General features: G+C 53.5%; 9 protein-coding genes across 9 annotated transcripts; 4 read left to right on the top strand and 5 right to left on the bottom strand.

Moving 5' to 3' along the window:
• Positions 1-556: 556 nt before the first annotated feature.
• On the bottom strand, positions 557-2,068 carry BO97DRAFT_71238 (uncharacterized protein). Its single transcript, XM_025701008.1, has 5 exons — positions 2,044-2,068; positions 1,605-1,961; positions 1,126-1,541; positions 957-1,078; positions 557-893 (listed from the first exon to the last, which is right to left on the bottom strand). Exons 2-5 carry the CDS (start codon positions 1,766-1,768, stop codon positions 603-605), a joined length of 993 nt encoding a protein of 330 aa, XP_025551273.1. The 5' UTR covers positions 1,769-1,961; positions 2,044-2,068; the 3' UTR covers positions 557-602.
• A 2,227-nt stretch (positions 2,069-4,295) lies between these two features.
• BO97DRAFT_71247 (cell cycle inhibitor Nif1) lies at positions 4,296-7,137 on the bottom strand. The gene is made up of 2 exons (XM_025701009.1): positions 4,655-7,137; positions 4,296-4,587 (listed from the first exon to the last, which is right to left on the bottom strand). The coding sequence occupies exons 1-2, from the start codon at positions 6,811-6,813 to the stop codon at positions 4,425-4,427; spliced, it is 2,322 nt and encodes a 773-aa protein (XP_025551274.1). The 5' UTR covers positions 6,814-7,137; the 3' UTR covers positions 4,296-4,424.
• Positions 7,138-8,208: 1,071 nt separating this feature from the next.
• On the top strand, positions 8,209-8,681 carry BO97DRAFT_71289 (uncharacterized protein). The gene has a single exon (XM_025701010.1). The coding sequence runs from the start codon at positions 8,255-8,257 to the stop codon at positions 8,537-8,539; it is 285 nt and encodes a 94-aa protein (XP_025551275.1). The 5' UTR covers positions 8,209-8,254; the 3' UTR covers positions 8,540-8,681.
• Positions 8,682-9,816: 1,135 nt separating this feature from the next.
• On the top strand, positions 9,817-10,766 carry BO97DRAFT_345928 (uncharacterized protein; the record flags this gene model as incomplete). The annotated part of the gene is made up of 2 exons (XM_025691789.1): positions 9,817-10,260; positions 10,380-10,766. The coding sequence occupies 2 exons, from the start codon at positions 9,817-9,819 to the stop codon at positions 10,764-10,766; spliced, it is 831 nt and encodes a 276-aa protein (XP_025551276.1).
• A 292-nt stretch (positions 10,767-11,058) lies between these two features.
• On the bottom strand, positions 11,059-12,737 carry BO97DRAFT_391168 (DUF1776 domain-containing protein; the record flags this gene model as incomplete). The annotated part of the gene is made up of 5 exons (XM_025693810.1): positions 12,652-12,737; positions 12,247-12,589; positions 12,024-12,187; positions 11,153-11,955; positions 11,059-11,101 (listed from the first exon to the last, which is right to left on the bottom strand). The coding sequence occupies exons 1-5, from the start codon at positions 12,682-12,684 to the stop codon at positions 11,059-11,061; spliced, it is 1,386 nt and encodes a 461-aa protein (XP_025551277.1). The 5' UTR covers positions 12,685-12,737.
• A 292-nt stretch (positions 12,738-13,029) lies between these two features.
• Positions 13,030-14,310, bottom strand: BO97DRAFT_478211 (uncharacterized protein). Its single transcript, XM_025700611.1, has 3 exons — positions 14,054-14,310; positions 13,815-14,000; positions 13,030-13,745 (listed from the first exon to the last, which is right to left on the bottom strand). Exons 1-3 carry the CDS (start codon positions 14,188-14,190, stop codon positions 13,133-13,135), a joined length of 936 nt encoding a protein of 311 aa, XP_025551278.1. The 5' UTR covers positions 14,191-14,310; the 3' UTR covers positions 13,030-13,132.
• Positions 14,311-15,797: 1,487 nt separating this feature from the next.
• On the top strand, positions 15,798-18,600 carry BO97DRAFT_405836 (CHAT domain-containing protein). The gene has a single exon (XM_025695286.1). The coding sequence runs from the start codon at positions 15,806-15,808 to the stop codon at positions 18,554-18,556; it is 2,751 nt and encodes a 916-aa protein (XP_025551279.1). The 5' UTR covers positions 15,798-15,805; the 3' UTR covers positions 18,557-18,600.
• Positions 18,601-18,995: 395 nt separating this feature from the next.
• Positions 18,996-21,954, top strand: BO97DRAFT_405837 (MIF4G-domain-containing protein). The gene has a single exon (XM_025695287.1). The coding sequence runs from the start codon at positions 19,055-19,057 to the stop codon at positions 21,767-21,769; it is 2,715 nt and encodes a 904-aa protein (XP_025551280.1). The 5' UTR covers positions 18,996-19,054; the 3' UTR covers positions 21,770-21,954.
• A 92-nt stretch (positions 21,955-22,046) lies between these two features.
• On the bottom strand, positions 22,047-24,076 carry BO97DRAFT_71323 (putative MYND domain protein). Its single transcript, XM_025701011.1, has one exon. The coding sequence runs from the start codon at positions 23,999-24,001 to the stop codon at positions 22,169-22,171; it is 1,833 nt and encodes a 610-aa protein (XP_025551281.1). The 5' UTR covers positions 24,002-24,076; the 3' UTR covers positions 22,047-22,168.
• Positions 24,077-24,426: the final 350 nt, after the last annotated feature.

Below are 24,426 nucleotides of genomic sequence, written 5' to 3' on the forward strand. Positions count from 1 at the left end.
GCCACAAGGCGATAAGCAAGAAGTATGGAAACGAGGAAGCTTGCTTACAGCAGCAAACTCTCCGCAAACCCGCCTCCCTGCCTATCTTACATAGGTGAATGAGAGAGTTCCCCGGATGTGGGGAGACAGACCGCAATAGATGTTCTAGATGCGGTCTCCGCATGAATCATAGATTCAATGGCGTCGGGACAGACATTGCGCAGGGGATTGGTGAGGAGGGCGAGGGTAGGTTTGACCGAACGCAGAATGGGGATGGTTTAGAGTTTGTAGCTGACAGCTGCTGCTCTGGGCTGTTGGGGCTGGGGTGTATCCTCCCACGCACACGGTGTACACAAACCTACTTATGATTTAAGAGGCGTGAATTGTTCATTCTGGTGTCATGAATTTAATCAGAGGTTTTCCATTCATCTTCTTTGTTGCCAAAGCTTATTATATAGCCACTCATCATATAAACCATATCACTCATTAATTCTCGTCACAACAGAACAGAACACAAATGGAAAGCATTAATGTAGCATATACAGGATAACCCTCGAGCAAGATAGACAGCATCCAGACCCAACTTTTCATTCCACTCCGCCATGGGAAAGAATGGCCTCAGTCTAAAGAATGTTTCCCAGTGCCTTCGTGACGTTCAGCTGCACGCTCAATTTGTTGGCAGCCAGAGCTTCGGTGAAGTACGGTAGTTCCTCGCCGTTGTAGACGCTCGCGTTGCCAACAATGTCCACGGGGATCATCAGAGTGGGATAACTGCCAAGCATGCCTGCCACAGTGAGGGTGCTAACATTGGCAGTCATGGGTAGGGTATTGTTGCCTGGGTGGATAGTGAGATCGGTGAGGTAGGACTTGCCGATGGCAGTACCGTTGACGGAGAGATCGAGGGTGACATTGCCCTGTGTAAAGCATCAGCCGCCGTACAAAACCAAAACTGGTACATTGAGTAAGTGTGTTCTTACCATGGTGATCGTGAAAGGGGAAGGGTTGGGGATGTACACTGTCCCTTTGCCATTGTTGCCACTCTTCACTGAAGTTGAGATGGAAAGGTCGACTAGCTCGAACCCCTCAAGTTTGTTGAGACCTGTGGAGTGTGAGTGACCATTTTAGAGCTCGGGATGGTTGCCTTACCCTTGATCGTCGTGGTCTTGTTGTAGGTGATCTTTGTCGTGGGCAGGCTGCCCTCTTTCAGATCAGCCTTGCCGTAGACGTTTAACTGGATCTCCTTGTTCAGGATGACCGCCTTGCTGAACTCAGCAAAAGCCGCCGTGTCGGTGATATTAACGCCTTGATCGACATCAACCTGCACGCCATCATGTGCCTTGAAGTTCGGAATCTGGACCGTGATAAAAGGAGCACTGCCGAGAAGGCTGATAGCCGCACCAAACGAATAGATGTTTGGTTTGAAAGCGCTGCTAGAGCCGAGGATCTGCGTCTCTTTCAGGTGGAAGGAATTGGGCGACGGATCACTAATCTGCATGCTAGTGATACTCAAGGTTGACTTGTCGATGTCATGCTGCGCGATATTGGGGTATCCCACATAGACTCTGATCCGATCATGTCAGGTCCGAACACTAATGACTGCCACTGGAGAAACAAGGACGACATACACTGGCAGCACCACGACCAGAACCACCACGATCAGAATGATGAGGTGCACCCACCACCATCGCTTGAAATGAGCCGCAACGCGGCTGCCGAAACTGGGCTTTGTCGCGCCAGCGGACGGCACGGTGCCCATTTCAACGACATGGGGCTTGCTGTCACTAGCCATGCTGATGTGTTGTAGTTCGTGTCTAGTTGGTGCGCGGGGGATGGATGATGCCTGTGTGACACATGCGGGTCTTTCACCTTTCAATCGATTGTTGCAAAGCCCGAACCCGAGGAATGTGGGCTGGACAGAAGATGTTCCTTGGGGGAGTCGCACAGCGCCTGCGTCTGCCGGTATTGAGCAAGGATAGATACAACTGCAACAAGATCAGTCCCAGCCGCAACAGCACGAGAACAGCTTTTTAATCGAGGATGGAACTGAAGTGATGCAGTACATACCCTCAACTTCCAGTCAAGTGACACGCAGGGGCAGCAGGAGATTAAAGTTGAACAGAAAACCACGGAACCCACGAGGACAAATTAAAAAGTCGCGAGGGATGGTAAAACCGGAAATGAATTTTCAGACCAAATCAAACAGCCAGCGGTTTCTTCCCCGATGTACCCCCGGCAATATATTTTAGGTCTCGGGGGGAGCTGCGCGATCTTCACATGTTGTAGACAACACTGATACATCCGACTAGAATGGAACGCCGCGGGACTTCTTCAAGCGGAGCCATGCTTAGACTATGCAGCTGGCGGCGCCGCTACCAATTAGCTGGATGTAACAGTGCAAGAAGCGAGCCAGCAGAGGCAATCCCTGCGCCGAACTTAGAATCCCGTCGGTCGATCGAGGTAGGTTCGGGATGGAGGGTTCGTTTGCCACGCGCTCGCAGCACCCACCAGCTCACAATGAACGAAGTTACAAACATATGTATGTCAGTGTGCCCCTTCCGACCTGCAGCCTTCTGGCTGACCGAATGAACCGAGGCTGCAATAGGAATTTTTAAACTTCATACCAGTCGAAGGAAGGAAGCGATTGGGAAGGAGGAGAAGGAAGAGGGGAAACGACGACAAACAAGCAAAACGACCAGTCGGGGGGTAGAACTAAGAGTGAGCCAAGGTTGTGAGCACGGGAACTGGGAGGGTCTGGAAGACCCAATTTCCCCCGGACGATCAGGGCTTGCTGAAGTTGCTGGTGCCTTTTCTGGGGCCAACTGTTGTGGGACAGAACCGCCGGAGCGATGTAACTAGACTGCTAGAGGCATTTTTGTGAATTCATTTAATCAATAAAGGCGACAATCCCTGGACAATCTGTCGAGTAGTGTGACTGCTTTTGGCCACTGCTCCGATGGCTCAAGCAATCTGCAACCAATGGACGGAGCAGGAGTGAACTCCAGGGGAAATTTTCCTGGTGGATTCTTCTGGGGAACCCCGGAAAGTCATGAAGACTGCCAATCAGATTGGAGAGGCGAAGGAAGGAGATGGTGGTGAGAAGTGAGAAGGAAGGATGAGAAAGTGAGGATGGTGGATGATGGATGATGGAGGAAAGAATGTAAGCGGGCACGCGGACACACCCACCGTACCCACCCCCGCCCGACTGAGTTCCCGCCATCCATCCATTCTTATAGTCTCAAGTCTTAGTGGTAGATTCCAAGTTCAGTCCCAGTCTAGTCCAGCAGTCCAGTCCAGCCTGTCTGTCTTTTCATTCAGCCCTTTCCACCATCATTAATATTATTATTATTGTTGTTGTTATCTCCAAACTTTCTCTCCCCCCTCTTCCGCCGCCCCAAACCCGCCCCTAAATAACAATCCTTGTAACCTTTTCCCTTTTCCCTTCTTCAGGTGCCTACTGCTATTAGTGTTATTGCTGTGGCTAAGATACAGCTCATGCTACACCACTGCAATTCTCAGTCATGATCCAAAAGTGAAGCCTCGACGGTGGTTTCAGATCCCCTGCAAAACCCCAATCTAAACCGTGGCTACAATACTACCCAGCCGAGACAGGCACTAACTTAGACCCAAGAAGATTAAAATAAATTGAATACGCGGCCAAGCAGGGACCATGCGCACCCATGGCAGATAAAATGCTGAAGCCATCCAAGGCAATAAGATTATCGTATCACGAGCTTCGACGTTGGCCGATAAACGCCCACACGGCTAGTTGAAGGATAATCATAGTACTGTAAAGTAAAGAAGGAACAGGGGAAGAGAGAGAGAAAAGAACGAAAGTAGGACCAAGAGGCTGCCTCAAGGCCGGAGTCAGTTAGACAAAGGAGAGTCACGAATTGAACATCACACAGTGATTACGAAGTAATGATGGGTATCCAAGAAACGAATTTCGATGCCCGCAAATTGGTTCCCAGAAGGCCGATGCAGAACAGCGGTCTCGGGGCCAGGGTTTGGAGCAGTTGGCAAGGCCTGCTCAAAGATAGGGGAAAAAATGGTGAGACGAAGAGAGACACTGACCCACAACGAAGGGAACGGGGAAAGAAGGCCGAGTCGGGGATCTCAACCTGCTGGTCGCAGGCGAGCGTCGACAGGGGGAAATATGAACGAGCCCAAAGACGGAGGGGCGAGATGTAATAAGGACAGAGGAAATGAGTGAAAGGTACCTCACAGAAGTGAAGTTGAATAAGGCAAGTAAATACTTGAGGATATGGCGGCGGAATGCAAAGGTGTCAAAAGGAAAATGGGGGACAAATGCGGATGCTATTGTGCAAGCATGTCCACGATAAATACGAGCGGACTGAAAAAGCAGAACACGGCTTTTCTGCTGCTGAATCGACTGACGAAATTGCTGAACGCTTTCATCTGGAAAGCATAAAAGGCAAGCGGGAACTTCAGGCTTCAGCAGCAACCGACTTCTTTCGGTGAAAGAGACTGCGAGTGCGGGATTTGCTGCGGCTTTTCTTATCGGGGGTATTAGCAGATCGCTGACTGCGGCCACGACCGCGCGAACTGGTATTGGAGTTATCCTCGGACATATATTTGTCCTTGTAAATCCTGCGATCGTAGATGGTCAGCTAAATTGTTTCGTTTCTTTCCCCAACAGTGCAGACTAAAAGCATACCAGCTATTTCCGACCATGTTAATGCCCTTTGCTTCCGCCTGACGATAGAACCGGGCAGCTTTTTTCAAGTCCTTCTTACAGCCGATGCCTTCGGCATAACAGAACCCAGCCTCTGCGAGTGCATCGCCGTCTCCCCATTGACCCGCGATCTCGAAGCAACGTAAAGCTAAGGATTTGTCTTGTTCAATTCCCCAACCATTTAGATGGCTCACCCCCAGCTCGTAAATGCTGAGCGCGAATTGGGCTCGATAAGCCTTCTGAAGTTCCCTCATGCGGACAGGAACCGACGGGTTAGAGTCATCCATGAGCTCCAATCCAACGGAGTCCACAGCCTTGCGCAACCACCGCACGCCCTCTTGCTGATTTGGTCGCATGCCCCAGCCATGGCGGCATGCTAACGCATACAGCAACATCCCAGTGGGATGATTCTGCTTGGCGGCAATGCGAAGGTGGTACGTGGACTCGTTGAGAGATCCTTTCTCATGGCATTCGATTCCTTTGGTCACATGCTCGTCCGCCGTGATCGGCGCTGATGTTGTCTGCGTCCTGGCCGTCTGAGGGCGAACAGTGGACTCGGGGCTAGCAGAAGACGTAGTTTCGGCACTCTCATTCCTAGCTGGCTTGGGTTCCGGCTGCGTTGATGGTGCGGGTTTGCTCACTGCTGGCTCCGATGGTGCAGATTCTACAGGAGCAGACTCGATGGATGTCCGCCCGGGGGCAACTGGATGATTGCTCGGCGAAAGAGGTGTCGCTTGTGGTAGCGGCGGCTCCGGTGTTAGAAGTCTTCGAGACGAGCTGGGAGATTCGTGCAGTGAGCGAGACTTGGAAATCACCGACTCTTTTCCTGAGGGCGCCGGTGACGGGGTCCGCCGAGATCGGGAGGACTCCGCAGCAGCCTGACGGTCGGGACTCTCGAACAGCGGTTCTTGCCATTCGAAGTGAGGGGTTTGCAGACCCGAGAAGACAACCGAGTCCCGACAGACGGCGCGCCCTCGAGGCAGAGCGTACTTGGCGTGAACGTACGAAGACACAGCTGAGGAGGGATCCTCGTGCGGATGTAAGGCCAGATCCGATGGAGATGGCACCACGATAGGACTGGGCTTGTGTCCACGGTTGATGGTATTCTGTATGCCATCCGACGAACACACCGGTCCTGGGGCTGACAAACTCGTGCCCGATCGGCTCAATGGTCGGGAAAAATTATACGAAGGGCGGGCCAGACCCCCGTAGTTGGATGTTTCCGAGCTCATGGATGGAGATCGAGGATGCGACCGAATTTGGACGTTGGACATGGGCGAGTAAGGCATAGACATCGCGCTGCTGGAGGACATTTTCCGTGGCTTCGAGAACGTCGAACCTGCATTTGAGCTGCTGTAGTCATCATCGGAGCTCTCAAATAGACCGCCTCGGGAACTGCTCGATGGCCGAGACAGAGGAGAGGCTGGCGGGGCTAGTCCACGCGATGGGATGTTCAGGTGAGAGGCTGAATCAGTAGACGAAGTCCGAGACGGAGGCGAGAGAACAACCCCGGCCGGAGGCGTAGGGCCCGCAGAAGGAGCACGGGAGGGGGCAATGGAATAGAAGCGACGGGGCCCCTCAGGGGCACTGTGGAGGGAGAGATTGTCGGGCGATTCGGAGCGGGGCAAGTCAAAAACATCGGCGGTCGATTCCTTCCTTGGAGTGGCATCATCATCCTGCTCTTCTTCCGGTTCCTCGTGTTCTGCTTGTTGCGCCTCAGCTTCCTCCGCTACTTCACTCGACAGGTGTGAGATGGCACTGAGCCGCGGATGCTCAGACTGTGGGCGAAACTTGGGCTCCTCTACCTCGGGGCTCATCTTCTGCGTCGGCTGTCTCGATAGCTCATTGCGTCTCCCTCCACGAGCATCGCTAGTCGAGGCCGAACGGAAATAGCCTGGTCGAGGCTGTGAAAGAGAACGTGCCACGCTCGATGGAGGCAGTCTGCTCATGCGACGGTTTCTTCGGGCGGATTCCTCCAATTGGCGGGCCAGAAGGCGGCCCTGGGCGGCAAAGGCATCCAGCGGGGAGAGCGCGGGAGGAATTTCACCATCGTAGTGCTCAATGCGCGGGGAGGGCGCCCCGCTGCGGAGGGTGTCATGAGAGGGAGAGCGGATTTCACCAAACTTGGGCCGGGTGGCCATGGTCGCTTGTACCCAAGGTCCGTCCAGTTGCTGCGATCACAGAACCCAGTTCATCCAAAGTTCACCACAAGAGCTCGATTTCCCACTCGCGAGCCAATCAGGTCCATTAATTGAGGTTCGGTGGTTGAGAATGCGGCAAACGATCAACAGGCTCGCACGAGCGAAGTGAAACTACAGGAAATGTATGGAAACGAGTTGGATGCGCGCCGAGTGGGACGAAGAGGGCGACAATGGGCGGACGACGCAAAAGGAATGACAGCCCGTGGGGTGAGACGATATTTGGTGAAAGACGGGGAAGTCGGAAGCTATTGAAGACAGGCGCCAATAGGCAGTTTTAAGCGACTAAGCCTGAATTTGAGGCCAAAGAACAGAGAGGCGGAGGAGAGGAGGGGAAGTGTTGTTTGTTCGTCGGCGGCGGCGATGGCGGTGGCGGCGAGAGTGGGAGGAGGTTCGCTTGTACTGTACTTGAGGGAGTAAGTATGTAGTCGGTCGTGGTATGGTCTGAGAAGGCGGAGTGAGGCTATAGAAGCATCTTGGCCGGGAAGAAATAAGAATCGAGAAGCAGATAACACAGGAAGTAAGCAAGAAGGAAGAAAGGAAAGGAAGAAGAGTAGAGACGGAGAGACAAGAGACAAAGACACTAACTAGTCAGGGAAGGGCAATTGAGTGAGAGAATTGGGGGAGGAGGGGGGGAAGAGAGAAAGTAACCCAGTTACTTGTTACGCCCTGACGATCGCCAAACCAGAACCAGTGATCTGGGCAGTCTCCACGCTATAACAGTACTTACATACAGTAAGTCGGTTGCTGCTGCCACTGCCCGTAACGTCATTACCGCCCGCAGTGCTGCAGTCTGCAGTCTGCAGGGGCCGAGCTCCGTTTCAGGGGGCAGAATTACTGTATGCTGTAAAGTGAAATATGATGACAGCTTCCTCCCCTCACCCTTACGTTATGGACCGGGCTGCAAACTGCTTGGCACTTGCATCCCATCCATCCCAAAACGAATTTCCCAGATTGGCTATGCTAAACTGCTAATGGAGTTCAATGTTGCAGATATTGATATCGAAGTTGTCTCTGTCTCTCTCGGCCCCGATGGGGCCCACGGCAGACAGGAGTATTACATTGTTTCTCAAGCACTTACTTAATACTCAATCTACCCTCTACCAGTACTAGGTAGTACTCTCCGTCCTTCTCCTATAACAGTCAGGGGCCGCATGGATGGCTATGGCATTATTGGTTGGTTTATTGGATGGCGCTCGGAGAAATTCCCAGCTTCTAGAAGCGATGGATCAAACTTACGCCCATCACGAAACTCGGCCAGTGTCGCGCTGTCTGGCTACTACGCACCACTACTGGGTGATAGTCGGATTCACCCTTGGAAGGCGACTGCACGGTGGAGTCCGATCCAGTCTTTAAGTTGATCCAGTTTGCTATTTATATTTCGATGGGCTTGCGATTCTCCCCTCCCCTCCTGCCATTTTTCGTATTCTCCCGGCCGGTCGCGGTGACTGTCGAGTTTGTTTTGTGTTTGTTGATTGTTCCAGTACTCGTACCTAGGTATATGTGGAGAGGAGCTGCCGTGAAGTGGCTGTTGCTGCCGCCTCATGTCGAACAACTGCACCATCACTGCTACATGGTTGGTTCCTTAGCCCGGGCCGCAATCGACACAATATCCACCAAGCAAAGCATGATCACTGAAGGTCAGATGCTCAGTAAGGAGGTCCAGTGAGATTCCTCGCCCGACCAGTTGTTAGGCATCCCCATTCACCCAAGACGATGTCTTCGAAGATTGCCTGTTGCCCCTTTCGAGCAGGAGACTTATGATGATGTCAGGGCAGCGATTGCTGGCAAGTGCCATGGTGTCTGTTCTTCTCCTCTTCGTTTCAAGATTGCACTCTACCAGGCTCTTACTGTCGAGCATAAGAATTCTCACGGAGATCATGTTTTGCTAACTAACACTTTTCAACATGACTTGAACTTATTAGTCAATAATTTTGGATCTTATTGCCTGATTAATCTATTGGCTTTATTTTTTGGTTTTTGTTTTGCTTTTTCTCTTGGCTTCTTTGCAGTGTCTCCCGGTCTAGATTGCTTTTTTTGTTGGGTGGTCCGAAGCCAGGCACGAACGCACCATGATTGGTTGCTCTTCGGCCGGAAATTGAGGCGCCGGGGAAATTAAACACACGATATGTTATAGGTAATATTGAAATAAGTGATGGAGACTTAAAAGTGGTTGAGAGTCGCACAGTGCTCAGACTGACTTAAAATGCAGCACTTCTATTTTCCATACTCTCACCATCAAGACCAGCGATTATTGGGTCTACTGTACACCACACTAACCTGATAGATGAGGTGTGCTGCAAATATGAGACACAACAAGGACTCCCTCGACCCCCTTGATCCCCCCACTGTTCGTCTGTTCGTCCGAACGACAGCCGTTGGGATGTTGCAGGAGGGCGGAGGCATTACTAGGTAGTACCTAGTAGGTGCTCGAGTCCTCAGCTGTACCCTAAAACCCACCTGCCAGTCCACACACCGGTCACTCACAGGAGGGAGACGGCGCAAGAGGAATGACGACCTAAGAGAAAACTTCGACAAGCGTATCACCGATCCGCTGGCTTTAGTCTAAAAGGTGTCTAAGCCCGTTTTAGTGGGAGGAGTAAACGCGGTTTGTCATCTTCAGCGGAGACAACGACTCTTTTCTCCGTCCAATCAGGGCTAGACGCGGCGGCGCTCCGCCGAAGCTTAGGTGTTAGCAGCACGAGGTTAATAAAGACAATGAAATAAGTGAATGAACCGCCGGTAGGGAGTCCGACTCAGGCCATGGGAGATCCAGACGGGAACTGCTTCTGCTGGGGCCCCCGGGACTAAAATCTCTGTTGCTGCTCAGGCTGCAGAATAGTTAGTCTGCTCATCATCCCTGCACGTTTCTCTTCCCCGGGGGAGGAGAGCAGCACTGCGATAGTCTTCAGCTTCAACAACCCTAATACAAACCATCCAGTCACCATGAGGTCGATCTACCAGCTCCTAGGGGTCGACGCATCCCTCGACCACAAGCACGTCTACGAGACCTCGTGGCTGCTACCCCCGCTGGCCTTTGCCTGCCTGCGCGGTCTCATCGCTCTCTACATCTTCACAACCATCTTCACGATCTGGGGCTTGTACGGCACGCACGGGGAGAGCTATGCAATCGGCGAGACCTTCAGCTACTTCACCTGGCTCACCTACTGGGGCATCGGCTTCTACATGCTCACGGCCGCCATCCACAGCGCCTGCTACGTTATAAGTGGTCGCTCGCTGCTCTTCGACCGCTGGCCGCGTAGCTTGCGCGCCCTCCACGGGCTCTTCTACACCACCGTCACCACCTTCCCATTCATCGTCACCGTCGTCTTCTGGGCCATTCTCTACTCCCCGCCGTGGTATCCGACCGTCGAGCCCGCTTGGCAGAACGTACGTAGTCCGTCCCCACTGGATAGAGAGAGACGGGGCAATCCCCGCACATTCCTTTGTTCCCCCGCAGAAGAGGAGAAATACGAGGAAGTGACCAACCACTAACACACACCGGTCAGATCTCCCAACACGGCCTCAATTCCTTCTACGCCCTGCTCGAGGTCGTCCTCGCCACCACAAACCCGCACCCGCTCATCAGCCTGGCCTTCCTCATCTTCATCCTCCTACTCTACGTCGCCCTGGCCTACCTCACCTACCACACCGAGGGCTTCTACACCTACAGCTTCTTGGACCCCGGCCCGCATGGCGAGCACAGCGGCAAGGTCACGGGCTATTGCTTCGCCATCCTCGCTGCTATCCTTGTGTTCTTCGTCCTGTCGTGGGGCGCGATTTGGTTGCGCCGGCGGCTGACGCATGGGAAGGTGAAGCGCTCGGCGCGCGATGTTTTCGGGAAGACGGCTGAGGGGATGCCTGAGGTGGTAGAGGTTTCGAATTTTCAGGTTTGAATACTTGTCTACTATGTAGGATGCGGGATGGAGAAAGGAAGGGGTAGTGTGGGGGTTGAAGGTGGGCAGAAACATGTGATTATGTATCAATTTCCGGTCTTGGGATTCATTCACGGCCTCTTTATAATGCTTAATCTGTTGAATATGATGAGATGAGATGAGATGAGATGAGATGAGATGGTATTAGATCCAAAGTAATCAGGTTTCATAGTCAAGGTGAGGTCCCGACGGCTGATGAGAGGGGTATAAACAATAGGTATAGGTATCGCAACCATAGATCCTAATTAAATGACTACACCCGCTCCCAAGTACTCGTCTCACTACCACTTCCCGCACTGGCGGAGCTCTCCCTCGGCGACGATGAAGTCGTCTGCGGCTGCGGCGACTGTTGCGGCTGGAAGGAGAATTGCTGCTGCTTAGACCTCAGTCCCAACATCCAACCCACAAGCCCAGAAGGCACCCAATCCCCGATCAGACTATACGTCCTCGCGCCCCTCCCGACGTACACCACCGCCTTCTTGCTGCCCCGTCGGCCGAACACATCCTTCGCCGGCGCTTCCAGCGCATCCTGCACCGCGTAATGCAGGGTGCGCGCAGACGACCCCCGGATGAGACTCGGGCCTGCCGACGCCGCCGGCCGCGCCTCGATGCTGTTCAGGTACTGCGACGCGTATAGCGAACGCTGCTGGACGCTCCAGCTTAGGACCTCCGTGCCGGCGATGTGGCCTTGCGGCGTCCGGTAAGATGGGCCGAGGTCGATGTTGCCGAGTTTGAGCTCTACGACGTGGAGGTGCGGGTTGGAGGTTATTTCGCGGCGAAGGGAGGTTGCGAATCCGGATAGCGCGCGGGTGGTTGCGACTTCGGGGCCGCTGAAGGGGGCGGAGAGGGACGAGGAAATGGTGGGGTATGCGACGATGATGGTGCTATGGTTGTTGCGGACGTTGAGCAGAGGAAGGAAAAGCTGCGTGGTGAGGATAGGGGAAAGGAGGCGCGTGTTGATCGTGTCAATCCAGGTTGAGGGCGGGATGGTCGCGACTGGGCCGCTGGTGTAGTTGGGCGAGGGGACGAGGATGAGCCCGCTCAGCTGGCAGGTGTGGGGTTGTAGGCCGGCGATGGGCGATTGCGGCTGAGTGATCAGGGTATGGATTTCGCTGAGGGAAGGGTGAATATCGGTTGAGCTTGAGGGTGTCTGTGTCCAGGATAGTTTGGTCAGTATAGTTTGCTTAGATACAAGTGATGGTAGGGGTTCGCTCTTACGGTGGAAAGATCAAGCCAGAGGGACCGAATGTCGTCGCGACTCTCGGCCCGAATGATCTGCTCTTCATCGCTGGAGGACACCGTCACATAGACAATGTAGCCTCGACGTTCGAGATCGGATGCGATCGCTCGAGTCATCGGTTCGTGCGCTGATCCCGCGATAACTGTTGCGACTGGTTAGATCTTCGTGCAACTTGGCGGATACAATATGGACGATGCATACCCACAATTTCCTTCCGGGCGCCATTTCCAGCCCTTCTTGCTCGTCGCCGTTTGCCATTAAACTTCTTGTTGCCCCAGTATAGGACGCATGTGGTTCCAACGAAGGCGAGGATGGCCGCGCTCCATGCTCGGTTATGCAAAATCCATCCATGCACGCGATCAGTCAGGGACTGCGACATAACCGGACTCGGTCGGTATCTAGGCGAGGGGCGGACTGTAGAAGGAAGCCATGTCTGGTTGGAGAGGGTATCACGGATCGCATTTGCAGCGTGGTCAACTTGACGATCGATAGAATCGGCGACTTGATGAGAATATCGCCTTACGTCATGCGGTATCGAAGCCAACTGCGACAAAACAAAATGTGTTAGCGCGCGACTTGGGTGTACACGCGGAGAGACTTTCTTACATAGTCGAAGAAGAACTGGTCGTCACTGGTCATGGTGATAGTTGTTTCGCTGCGCTCGAACGGGGCAGCCGCTGGACGAAGATGGCGTGGATGATGAATAAAAAGATCGAGGAATAAACTGGGTCGCCCCAACTTATCGGCGGGCGGGTCACATGAGCGCCTTCGCCCTACGAGATATGCCGACCATAGTCAATCAGATATGAGAGTTATTTCGGCTAGTTTTTCTAGTTGGCTAATGTGGTCTCTGCTGTTATTGTCATGGAAACGGATTATATAGCTCTGTTGAGGTTTTACTCTCGACGAAGCGTTGATGTTGCTGTCATCGTCGATCGGAACTATAGATTTACCAAGCAACTTGAACTCGTCTCAATGATTGAACGCATGGACAGTGCTCGCACGCTTTGGACAGTCAAACTATACCAATTGAGATACACGGGTTTCAAAACAGATAGTGTGGGCTAGCTGTTCTGAGTACAGTCTATTATTCCAGAAAGTGTTTCGGCGCCTTTTCGAACATCCGAATCGTATCCTCTAGTCGCTTCTCAAACTCCTCCTTTTCCTGGCTGTCCTGGTCATCGCTCAAATGGGTTTCATCGTCGTCATCATTTTCGTCCAGCAAGCCCAGCTTGACTCCATCTTTTCCTCCACCGCGTACCGTATTTACGGACATGATGTCTCGGTATAGTCCCATCGACACTGGCAGCGCAATTCCGTCCACACCCTTGCTGTCCATCTTGATGAAACACGCATCCAGTAGCCGGAACTGTGCTGCCCAGACATGCTGATCTTCCACCTCCATTGTCATCTCCCACGATGTGCCCTGGCCCAGCTTCACGGATCCGCCCACAGGCACACCCGACAAGGCTCCAATGACGGCGGACGAGATACCTACTGAGGCTTGATTGGACTGGCCGCGCGACACGATCGCTCGGGTGCCTTCTAGGAGATACAGGCCCGTGAGAAGCCATATCTTTGGACGGCGCGCGAATCTGAAATTCAGAACGTAGGAACTGCGGGCGGCCGACAGCCAAAGCTTGAGTTTCTGTTGCGCGTGGGGATTACAGAGAACCGAAGAGGTAAGGAAGGATTCCGGACTATGCATATTGGCAAAATGTGAGTACGACAATTTGTATAGAGGTCTCGAACTAGGGCGGCAGATGTACTCTTTTAGTATAATCCGTCTCCCCTTCTTTGCAGTGACTATACGCTCAAGTTCTTTGCTGTACGCCAGACGGAGATCGATGATATCGCCGCCGCTGAGACCAACGCCAGGCGCAACGCGAGAGGAACCGCGAAGGACAACGTTGGCGACATCACTGGCATAAGCATGTTCTTGCAGTGCCTCGTTACTGCGTAGCTAATCAGCTAGTGAATCATGAGACTCGGATCCAAGCCTACCTACCCAAGTAAGTCATGAGTATAATGGCGCGCAGCCAGTGGCTGCCAGTACTTCTCCAACACCAAAGAGCCTAATGTTAAGGCCTCCGGTTTCTCGCCCACTCCATAAAGATAGAAGGAAGAGTCATCGCTCGCTGCCATGGCTCAGCAGTGGAACCAACAAAGCTTGGCCTTTGAACGAACACGTATAACACGAGTAGCCCAAGGTTCATGTACTGAGAGGGAGCCAGAGTCAATGCACATCAAGATCTCTGGATTCAGTGGGGCTCTACGGTCTCAGCTTACTCTTGACAACCTGACAGCGGCCCGCGCGGGGCTCACCCCCAGTGCGGCTGAGATCATGGATGAGGCCCATTCCTGCCAGATTGGGCAATTCCTGGCGAGGGCATGCCACGGCAATCGTCGCCATCTTCTGGCTCCAGTTTCTGGTGAGCTTCTTTACTGACCTACTCAAGGATGAATATCTGCATGGAAAGCCGCTCAAAAAGCCGCCATTATGGATCTAGACCACTTCATTGTCCTCTGCGATCGATCGCTCTTTGCTGAGGAACATCGCGGGGATCTGGACGCTGCTTGGGAGGCGTTACAACTGGCTGAATCAAATGTCTCGGCAGCGGAGCCAGAGCCTTACGCGGAATATCTGCGTTGCTTGTCCATCTACTCCATTCTGACAGGTAGACTCCGAGACGCCCAGGAAAGCTTGAACGTCTTGTACAGCGTTCTCGATCAACTGCCCCAAGAATGGGGCCTGCGCTATACCAACTACACCTTATTATGCGACTACTACCGGCGCTACCCCCCTGCGCTTCGCTTCTTCCACGAACGAGGAAGACCTGTCAATCTAGTCACTCTCAGTGACATTGCTGGACCAAATGCTATGAGTACCAGGTTTACGGAGAATTTCCAGCGATACTTCCCACTGGGATGTCCTCGTGATCAGATTCTATGTCAAATACTGAGCGCAGTGCAGTGGCTGCCTATGCAAGTGAGGCACCTGGTGTCGCTATATCACCCACTGTTCCCTAGCCTCCCTTCAAGCAACAGAGACAATGTGGATTGGGATTCAGTTATCTCCGAAAGTGGCAAGTTCTTGATCAACTACCGGGCAATAGCAGAGTCTCATGGTGCAACAACCATCGCAAATTATCTTTCACGTCTTATTGTCGAGCTCCATCTAGCCTGTCGGCATCCAAACCAAGAATCCGCTCTGCGGGATTTATACCAAGTGTATGAGAGCCAAGGGGACCGGGTGGGAATGGCCAATTGCAAGATTATGGAAGGAGACATATTCTTGAGCCCACCTTTCGCAAGCCCAGTCTCGTTAAACATGATTCTTGTGGAATCTTCGTCGGCGATCGGAGGAGATAATATTTGGGATCCGGTCGATTTCGAGCTCGAATTTGAATACACGCCACAGGCGAGAAACTGCTATGAGTCTGCATTAAGCTTGTTTGAAGATGGCAACTGCAAAAGAGGCCAGGCTACAGTCTTGCTTCGACAGGCTTGTTGCTTACACAACGAAACACGTCACCTACGCGAGGCAGATGATTCTAGTGTCAGACTACTTCAAGAGGCCGAGGAAAAATTATGCCGAGCGCATGCACTTTTCGGTAGGGATGAGGCAAATACTCGAATGGTCGAAGCTCACCAGATTCTGCTCAGTATCTCGAGAGGAGAAAGATGCAAGCTCAAGGAGATGGCGCGAGAGATTGGGAAGTGGGGAGTTACGGCCAGAAACGAGCTGATGGCGCATGGGATGGGGCTGCTCATGAGCCGCTTCGCTTACCATGAGTGGAATAGACTTGGCAAGTTAGACACTGCTCTTCTCGCATGGGAGTGCGCCTGCGAGGTTTTCGATGCTCTGGAAGACGTGATTCCGAAATTTCAAGCTACAATGTCTCGGGCAGTGGCTCATCATGAAATGTTCAACAGCTCGGCAGCAAAATTAATCGCTCACGAAGCGCTAGCCCTGGTAGACTCTGTCAGTGATACATACGACAGAATCTCGAATGACGCCCCCGATACTCCATTGGGAATAGCTGACAGGAAGACTGTGCTTGCGAGCAAATTCTCTACCATTTGGACGTTTGAAACCAACCTTAATCAAATTCTCCTTAGATTGGAGGATTTCGAGGCGCTTGATGGGTGGCAGAAGAAGCTCACTGCTTTTATCGAAAGAGATGCAAGTTTTCAGCATTTCATCCAGAGCATAGAGCATAATGATGATTCAGGCATGTCTCTTCTCGATTTCGGTTACTCCCAGCCTAGATTAAGAGGGCTGTGGAAAGAAACAATGGCACATCATGCAATCAGACTCAGGTACGCTTCAGCGGACATCAAAAGTCGGCAGTGCCTGGTGGAAGGGGATATAGACGCAGCTAAGAAGACACTCCGTCGCTTCGTGAGCGACGCCGAACATATGGAGCCGGTGTACACGCGAGATCTTTATCGCATATTAGCTTGCGTGCATAATGGAGATCGTGCCAAAGCCCGGTCTATACTAGACACCATAAGTGATGACATGCTTTTTGGAGGAAGTTTGGAGGAGTTCCTTCAGGGAAAGGCGCTCACAACTACCTTTCCGACTATAGCAGAGAATGCGCTGATGTTCACGATATTTGGGAATGATATGCAAAGGGCTTGGCGGGTGGTCAACCTGATCAAGAACATAGCCCCAAGCTTCTTCAACTGGAATTTTGAGAATGTCTACAACTATTCTTATCGACTTGGAAACTATGGCACGATCCTTCTCAACACCTATTGCACCCAAGAAGCCTTTCGCCGGCTTCTTGAAGCGCGTCAGCTAATTGAGCTTCGTCGAAGCTGTACGACTGACCTAGATGCACGGATTGGAAACTCGATGTCTAGGTGGATTTACGAAGTATTCTTGGATCTCGCGCGCGCATGTCTCGATTGCGAGGAAGCTGGTGTTCCGCTGGCCGTACTGGCTCAGTACGAACATGGACATCCTGAGAATATTTCCTGGAAAGAGCACGCATTGCTTTTCTTGGAAGAAAGCAGAGCTCGCGCAGTACTTGACTCCCTCCATGTTAAAGGAAGCTTAGAGGAGAAGTCCGGGAGGAAGAACACTTTACTTTCGGAAGCCATGTACAAGCAAAGAGCTTTCAGAATGCTACTCGCTCTGGACCACCTCAGTCCCGAGCAGGAGAAGGAGATTTCACAACTTCGGAAAGAGATTCGTGAGCTGGAAAGCAGCGGGCTTTCTTCAACGGCCATAAGGTTCATCGCTGCAACAAACTCGATAGTCGAGCCTCTATCTTTGTTCCAGACCGTTGACGAGGATACAGTAGTGATTGAGGCGACATTTGGTATTCAAGGTTTCCTGGCATTCGCGGTTACGAGGGACGGGATTCAAAAAGCCCACTATGGAGCAGCGCGTGCCGTTGACCTGCAGATGCCTGCCATGCGTTTCATGCAGGTCATAAGAGAAATGACAGGATACATCGGAGAGGAGGAAGAGAAACGCAAACGAGTCCTCCACGAGCTATCTGCAGAAATCTCTGCAGTGTTGTTGGCGCCGTTTTCAAGCACGATTAGACACAAGTCTCATATCATCTTTTCCGTATCAGATCCCTTCACGGCATTTCCTTTCGCTGCACTCTTCTTCGATGGCAGACCTCTTGTCGCACATGCATCAGTATCACAGATTCCAAGTCTGACAGTCTTGCATCATGTATCCCAGCGGCAGTCCGCCTTACGATTACCAACACCTACAGTATCGGTGTTTGCAAAGTCGCCTGTCGGACCCTCAACCGCTGAAACACGAGCCGCCGATGAGGTTAACCTACACATGGCAGGTATCGAGGCAGTCAACATCGCCCGAATGTTCTCTACTTGGCCGATTGAAGCGTCGTGCCTCTCACGAAAGGACTTTCGCGAATATATCAGAGGCACAGCGTGCGTTCTGCACATCGGAACTCACGGTGATGTGGATTTCAACAACCCTCTCATGTCTTCGATATCGATCGGGGAAGACTTTCGTGTTCTAGATCTATCCGAGATACAAAGTAATGCAAGTCTTTTGGTCTTTGCGGCCTGTTTGAGTGGCCTTGGCAAGGCTACCATCGGAAGCGAGGTCCTGAGCTTCTCTCACGTCGTGCTCGGCACCGGATGTCAGGCCTTCATGGGTACCCTGTGGAAGGTCAGCGACTTTGGGTCTATGCTGATGATGATACTCTTTTATCGAAACCTCAAAGAGAAAAAGCATCTCTCCTTGGCCGAGGCATTAAGAGACGCACAAACTAAGCTACTTGACTTTAATAGTGAGAAGGCGAGCCAATTTCTGGACGACTTACTGGAGCTATGGACCTCGCAAACAGCTGGTAATGCGACCCTTTGTCCTGCTGAGTTCGTGCCCGACGCGGAATTTCTTCTTCTGACATCGAAAATGATTTTGGATCAACTGGATTGGTCGAGCCCGTTTTACTGGGCACCATTCATGCTGATGGGGTTTGGCGGTCATCGCCTGTCATATCAGGAGCCTTAGTGATGGTGTAATATCTTTATGGTTGGTGTAGATCTAGTTTGAGGATTGTTACTGGTCATTGGATGCTTGACAGATGATATTCTAAGCTTGCTGTTGGATGGTCACAGTGAGCTTATAGATCGACTCCTGACCATTTGCCACCATGGTTCCTATAAACCTGCTTGACACTATCTAGCTTTTTGTTCCTTGGTTTCAGTACTAAAGAGACCGTTGATTTTCATATCAGCGATTGTGTCGAAAATACTTAATAAAGAGTTATAGTGATAAAACCTATATAACCAGTATCAATCTCTGCTAGTGTATATACTAAAGCAGATTCTACAGCAGAAATAATTTAGGACAGTGGCTCCTACCGCGCTCACGTGACCGGACTGGGGCCGAGCTAAGACTTCCCTTCCTTCTTTCGCCGCCCGTCACGAAGAGCTCCGACCAACGTCGTGTTATCCGCGGGTTCACCACCACTGTCGCGGTAATCCTGCAGTCGACCGCGAAGAAAGAATGACGGATCCAGTCGTGTTGCAGTCTGCGGTGCGAGTGCCGACTCCACCCCCAGGCACCTCGGACTCCCCCAAAGCCTCAGCATCGCGCAAACGCTCACCTCCCTCTCGATCCCCTTCACCGAACCGTCGCCGCTCGCCACCCGGTGGCTCGCACGATGACGGCCTCGAGGCGCCGCGCATCGACCCGGCACGCGCTGTGGAACGAGAGCGTCAACTCGCGGAACGCGTGCGCCAACATGAGAAGCAGGAAGCGGCCGCCAGAAAGCCGATGACGGAAGAGGAGAAGCAAGCGGCCGCCAAAGCCGAGTACGAGAAGCTTTTGAATATGCGGTCTGGCGGCACTTATATCCCTCCCGCTCGACTCCGGGCGCTGCAGGCGCAGATCACCGACAAGACCAGCAAGGAATACCAGCGGATGGCGTGGGAGGCGTTGAAGAAGTCGATCAACGGTCTCATCAACAAGGTCAACGTTTCCAACATCAAGCACATCGTCCCCGAACTGTTCGGCGAGAATCTGGTGCGTGGTCGCGGTCTGTTCTGCAGGAGCATCATGAAGGCCCAGGCGGCCAGTTTGCCCTTCACACCGATCTACGCTGCGATGGCCGCGATCGTCAACACCAAGTTGCCGCAGGTCGGAGAACTTCTGCTCAACCGGTTGATTGTGCAGTTCCGGAAGGCCTTCAAGCGAAATGACAAGGCGGTCTGCATATCCTCCACCACCTTCATCGCCCATCTGTGCAACCAACAGGTTGCCCACGAGATGCTGGCCGCCCAGATCCTCCTGCTCCTGCTCCACAAGCCCACAGACGACAGTGTCGAGATTGCCGTTGGACTTACACGCGAAGTTGGTCAGCACTTGGAGGAAATGAGCGGTCCCATCGCCCTTGCGGTGTTCGACCAGTTCCGCAACATTCTGCATGAGGCGGATATCGATAAGCGTGTGCAGTATATGATCGAAGTGTTGTTCCAGGTTCGCAAGGACAGATACAAGGATAACCCGGCGATCAAGGAGGAATTGGACTTGATCGAGGAAGAAGATCAGATTACACACCAGATTGGCCTGGACGACGAGATCGACACGCAGGATGGGCTGAACATCTTCAAGTACGATGCGCAATGGGAAGAGCACGAAGAGGCCTACAAGAGGTTGAAGGCGGATATCCTGGGCGAGGGCAGCGAGGATGAGGATGACGAGGACGAGGACGCTTCCGACGAGAGCTCGGATGAGGAGTCGGAGGAAGAACGGAAGATGGACATCAAAGATCAAACCAACGCAGACCTTGTCAACCTCCGGAGAACGATCTACCTGACTATCATGTCTAGTATAGATTTCGAGGAATGTTGCCACAAGCTGATGAAGATCTCGCTACCGACCGGGCTCGAGTCGGAGCTTCCGTCGATGATCATCGAGTGCTGCTCGCAGGAGCGCACATATTCCAAATTCTACGGCTTGATCGGTGAGCGATTCGCCAAGATCAACCGTTTCTGGTCCGACCTGTTCGAAACCTCCTTTGCCAAATACTACGATACGATCCATCGATACGAGACCAACCGACTACGGAACATCGCTCGCTTCTTCGGCCACATGATTAGCACCGATGCCATCGGGTGGCATGTGATGTCAATCATCCACATGAATGAAGAAGAGACGACCTCCAGCAGCCGTATCTTCATCAAGATCCTGTTCCAGGACTTGGGAGAGCATATGGGCCTGCCCAAGCTGCAAGAGCGCATGAGAGACGAGATTCTGCGCCCCAGCTTCGAGGGCCTGTTCCCGATGGACAACCCTCGCAACACCCGTTTCGCGATCAACTACTTCACCAGTATCGGGATGGGTATGTTGACGGAAGACATGCGCGAGCACTTGAAGAACCTCCCCAAGCCCGCGATGCCTGCCCTGCCGCAACGCGGCGCAGACGCCGAGTCCGACGCCGAGTCCGTCTCTTCGCACCCTACCAGCTGCTCGACGTGCACTCCTCGCTCACGCTCACGCTCCCGTTCCCGCTCCTACTCCAACTCCCGTTCCCCTTCACCAGGCCGCGGCCGCAGACGCTCAGTCAGTCGGGGCCGATCCTACAGCCGGTCGGTGTCTGGCTCGTCCCGTAGAAGCTACAGCTACACGCCGTCGCGGTCCAGGTCGCCGGCCCCCAAAAGCCGCCGACGCTCAGTGTCCTACAGTCGGTCTCGGTCTCGGACCCGGTCAGCGGCCCCGCGCAAACACTCGTCCGTGTCGCGGTCCCCGCCTCCTCGCCGGGTGCGGGATCGATCCTACGATTCGCGTTCCCCTCGCCGCAGCGTGAGCCCCTACCCAACCCGACGAGCACGCTCGTTCTCCCGCTCGGTCACGCCGCCTCGCAGACAGGGCGGAGCAGCCCCTCCTCGCCGGGATCGCAGCTACACCAGATCACCATCGCGGTCCGTGACCCCGCCACCGGTCCGTCGAGCGCCTGCAGCCCGCAGCGGGGCCCGGTATTCCGAGTCACGATCGCCGTCTCCTCCCCGCAGGCGGGTTGCCAGGAGCGTGTCTCGGTCTCGGACCCGGTCTGTGTCAGCCCGGCCGGCCGGCCGTCGTGGTCGCGATGAGTCTCGGTCGCCGACACCCCCCGCACGAGCTGGCCGTCGGCGCTACTCAGATTCCAGGTCCCCGTCGCGGTCTCCCGTCCGACGCCGGACATCGCGTTCGCCGACCCCACCGCGCCGGGGCCGTGACTAGCGCACCGAAGAGCCCAATCACGATCGAAAGGAAGGACGAGTTGGGGATGAACGCAATCTGCAGTTGTGCTTACAGGATGGTTTCGGTGGTGACGGCATGGGCAAGGGTATATCATAATGGGTTCGGTTTTAGTATCTAGTTCCAAGCGATAAAACACAGTCAAGTCAGTTAGATAGTTAGCCTAGTTGGTGTATGATATGTCATAGACTTGACCCGACCCAACAGATCAGTACAGACGGGGTATATGGTAAATGGCAGCATGACTATCACTTTTATCTAGTGATACAAAAAGTATATAGATATCTATCACCACAGGGGTATCTCAACTCTAAACTCTATCTCTATCCGAACAAAAGCACCCAACTAACCCCCCCTTCTTGTAATGTAATTAAACCCCGATCACAACTCGCCAGCCTCAAACCGACACCTCTCGCACAAACAGAACCCACCAAGGGCACCACGCGCCCACTCACGACGATCCCGCACCCCAAGCCCGATATCACAATAATGGTTCAGAATCTCCTCATCCTTGCGAATCCCCGCTCCTTCCCTCCGATAACCAGAGGGTACGGAGGCACCATCAGGCGCAGAATGCCAAACAGCCCTCTCACCCTCCGCACGAGCAACGAAAGTGATCTCCCCGCCCCACTCCCAACGAACATTCGGATCACACGAGTGGTTAGCAAGACACCAAAGCGGATGGACAGCGCAGAGCTCGGGCCCGCCGTCCCAGGTCGACAGACGACCGGAGGCGGTCCCACGGAACTTGGCGTACAGGGTATTCAGGACCCAGGTATCGTAGGCACGCAGGTGGACGTAGGGGTCGATTTCCATTTCCTCGAGGAGGCGCATCGGTTGCAGGATGTTGAGCTGGAAGGAGAAGGGGAGGGTGCCGTCCCCTCCTCCCCTTTCTTCATCTCCTTTCTCAACTTCCGCATCCGGAGCACGCTGGTAATCCACGAAATCACCCCAAATGAACTTCACCTCGTCCAACTCAAGCGGATGCACCGCCTGCGTGGCGGCCATAGCGAGCGCGCGGCCCAACAGCAGCAGATACAGGTAATCGGCCTTGTCCTTGGGATCCGGGATGTCCTTGCCGATCGACTCGAGGTTCTCCATCAGTCCGCACACGGCGCCGTGGTAGACGCGCTGTGCGTCGTCGTGGCACGTCTGCGAGCAGAAGATCGTGTCGGCGCATCCGTTTGCGCAGGGGACGGGCGGCTCTGCGGCCGAGAGGTCCGGTAAGGGTCCGTTGCAGGCGTCGCAGAGGTCGTCGTGGAGCCGGTTTGTGGCCGTTAGGAGCGAGGTTTCGTGGAGGAGGGTCTCGCCCGGCGCGATGGCTTCCTTCGCGAAGAGGCCTAGTTGGACGCTTACTTCTTCTTCTTCTTCTTTCTCCTCCTCTTTCTTCGCGGGGTTTGTTGGGTCGGTTGGAGTGGTGGTATTGGTGGTGGTAGAGTGCAGCGCCGGCAACGCCACAGCCCGGACTTCACACTTCGGCGCCACCGTCCGCAGCTTCTCGTTCAGTAGCGCCAGCGTCGCCGGCGCTTTGCGGTCGGGCTCGTGCTCGTTCCACGGGTAGAGGACGCGACGCGCGAAGCCCTGCGCAGGCAGCACGCTGGGGTCGTCGATTACGATCGGCTCCGTGAGTTGTTGTTCTTGTTGTTGTTCTTGTTGTTCATTATCATCATTATCCGTCGACGAGGAAGAAGTTCGGACCGGGTCGTTGCGGCGACGCGCGTATTCTCGCTGGAGGATGGCTAGCTGCGCGGTGAGCGTGGCGTGCGCGGCGCGATCGATCGGCGAGTGGGCGGGGCTACTGCTGCTACTGCTCAGGCCCTGCGCGCAGAATTCGTAGGCATCCCGAAAACAGCCGCAGCTGACGAGGGTGCGGACTAAGAGGGCGTAGACGGGGTGGATGAGGGCGTCGTATTCGGACTGTGTGAGCGCGGTGAACTGGTCATCGTCATCGCCATCGTCGTCTTCGTCGCTGCTCTCTGCGTCGGGCTTAGATGTATCGGATGGGTCTTGGATCCTGCGTCGGGCGTGGAATTCGCAGCCGTCGGGGTCAACGACGGAGTCGAGGAGGGAGAGAGCCCGGTATGCATCGGCCGACGCCAGGTCGGGAAATCCCAATTTCTCGTGAATGAGGCCCCGCTCATAGTAGAGGTGTGGGTTGTGAGGGTCTTCGTAGAGCCGTGCCGTGAGGTCGGCTCGTTCCTGTAGAGCCTGCATCTTGAGCTATCTGAGAACCTTGTTCCAATTTCAGAGCGAGGCGGAGGGGAAAAAATTCAGAAAACGAGGGCCAAAAATGCGGGGGAGCGATAAGAAAAGCGGTCACGTGGAGATAGTCTCTTTATCTATAGTTTGCTGTATCTATGCGTGTTGATCTATACTACTCATTACAAGCCCCAACTTCCCGTCCGTAACATCTCAGAGAAAGGTTATATGTATTTTTTGGTTTTGAATGCTTTTATCACCCGCACATATCTCGGGTATCGTAATTCATGCTGACAGCCAAGCAACAGGTTGTAAGACGCTACATAACCACACTGCCGTTTAAACCACGTAAGATGATAACCATGGGTTCAGACTTGGGATGAGAAGAGAAGAAAGACGGGGTATGGAGAGAAATGCCAACAACTTATTTTGACAAGTCG

The sequence above is a fragment of the Aspergillus homomorphus genome (genome assembly GCF_003184865.1).
Source record: "Aspergillus homomorphus CBS 101889 unplaced genomic scaffold BO97scaffold_19, whole genome shotgun sequence".
Lineage (NCBI taxonomy): Eukaryota > Fungi > Ascomycota > Eurotiomycetes > Eurotiales > Aspergillaceae > Aspergillus > Aspergillus homomorphus.

Coding starts and splice junctions, on each gene's coding strand:
- BO97DRAFT_71323 (XM_025701011.1), bottom strand. CDS start 24,001: ATGCAGGCTCTACAGGAACGAGCCGACCTCACGGCACGGCTCTACGAA.
- BO97DRAFT_405837 (XM_025695287.1), top strand. CDS start 19,055: ATGACGGATCCAGTCGTGTTGCAGTCTGCGGTGCGAGTGCCGACTCCA.
- BO97DRAFT_405836 (XM_025695286.1), top strand. CDS start 15,806: ATGGGGCTGCTCATGAGCCGCTTCGCTTACCATGAGTGGAATAGACTT.
- BO97DRAFT_71238 (XM_025701008.1), bottom strand. CDS start 1,768: ATGGCTAGTGACAGCAAGCCCCATGTCGTTGAAATGGGCACCGTGCCG. Junction 1,542..1,604: donor CTGGTCGTGGTGCTGCCAGT/GTATGTCGTCCT, acceptor TGATCGGATCAG/AGTCTATGTGGGATACCCCA. Junction 894..956: donor CCCCTTTCACGATCACCATG/GTAAGAACACAC, acceptor TGCTTTACACAG/GGCAATGTCACCCTCGATCT.
- BO97DRAFT_71247 (XM_025701009.1), bottom strand. CDS start 6,813: ATGGCCACCCGGCCCAAGTTTGGTGAAATCCGCTCTCCCTCTCATGAC. Junction 4,588..4,654: donor AACATGGTCGGAAATAGCTG/GTATGCTTTTAG, acceptor CTACGATCGCAG/GATTTACAAGGACAAATATA.
- BO97DRAFT_71289 (XM_025701010.1), top strand. CDS start 8,255: ATGGGCTTGCGATTCTCCCCTCCCCTCCTGCCATTTTTCGTATTCTCC.
- BO97DRAFT_478211 (XM_025700611.1), bottom strand. CDS start 14,190: ATGGCAGCGAGCGATGACTCTTCCTTCTATCTTTATGGAGTGGGCGAG. Junction 14,001..14,053: donor TATACTCATGACTTACTTGG/GTAGGTAGGCTT, acceptor TTAGCTACGCAG/TAACGAGGCACTGCAAGAAC. Junction 13,746..13,814: donor AGACGGATTATACTAAAAGA/GTACATCTGCCG, acceptor CAATATGCATAG/TCCGGAATCCTTCCTTACCT.